This window comes from Phaethon lepturus, unplaced genomic scaffold (genome assembly GCF_000687285.1).
Source record: "Phaethon lepturus isolate BGI_N335 unplaced genomic scaffold, ASM68728v1 scaffold23023, whole genome shotgun sequence".
Taxonomy (NCBI): domain Eukaryota; kingdom Metazoa; phylum Chordata; class Aves; order Phaethontiformes; family Phaethontidae; genus Phaethon; species Phaethon lepturus.
Genome location: NW_010530028.1, coordinates 299 through 523, shown reverse-complemented (window position 1 = coordinate 523; position 225 = coordinate 299). Strand labels below are relative to the sequence as shown.

Sequence of the window (225 nt, the reverse complement as noted above, 5' to 3'; positions counted from 1 at the left end):
CATCACCTGTGGCAGCAGGGGACCCCACCAGCACTGCTATTGCCTCCCTCACCCCGGTGGAGCTGTCCCAGCCCCTTGTGAGAGGCAAGGGAGAGGAGGGGAGGAAGGCTGGGCTGGGGCAGCTCACCTGCAGTACCTCGGCGTGCATGTGGCCCAGGAGCTGCTGGCCGCCTGCAGCCAGGATGCGGGGGGGCACAATGCTCGGCCCCGGCCCGAGCAGCAGCA

At 69.3% G+C, this 225-nt stretch overlaps 1 protein-coding gene across 1 annotated transcript in view; it reads right to left on the bottom strand.

Annotated features, from left to right (window-relative positions):
• Positions 1-225, bottom strand: part of AGXT (alanine-glyoxylate aminotransferase) — a 4,538-nt gene that overhangs the window by 4,117 nt on the left and 196 nt on the right. Inside the window, exon 2 of the mRNA XM_010284150.1 lies at positions 128-223. Coding sequence (XP_010282452.1) covers positions 128-223 — 96 coding nt within the window. The remainder of the gene's footprint in view (positions 1-127; positions 224-225) is intronic.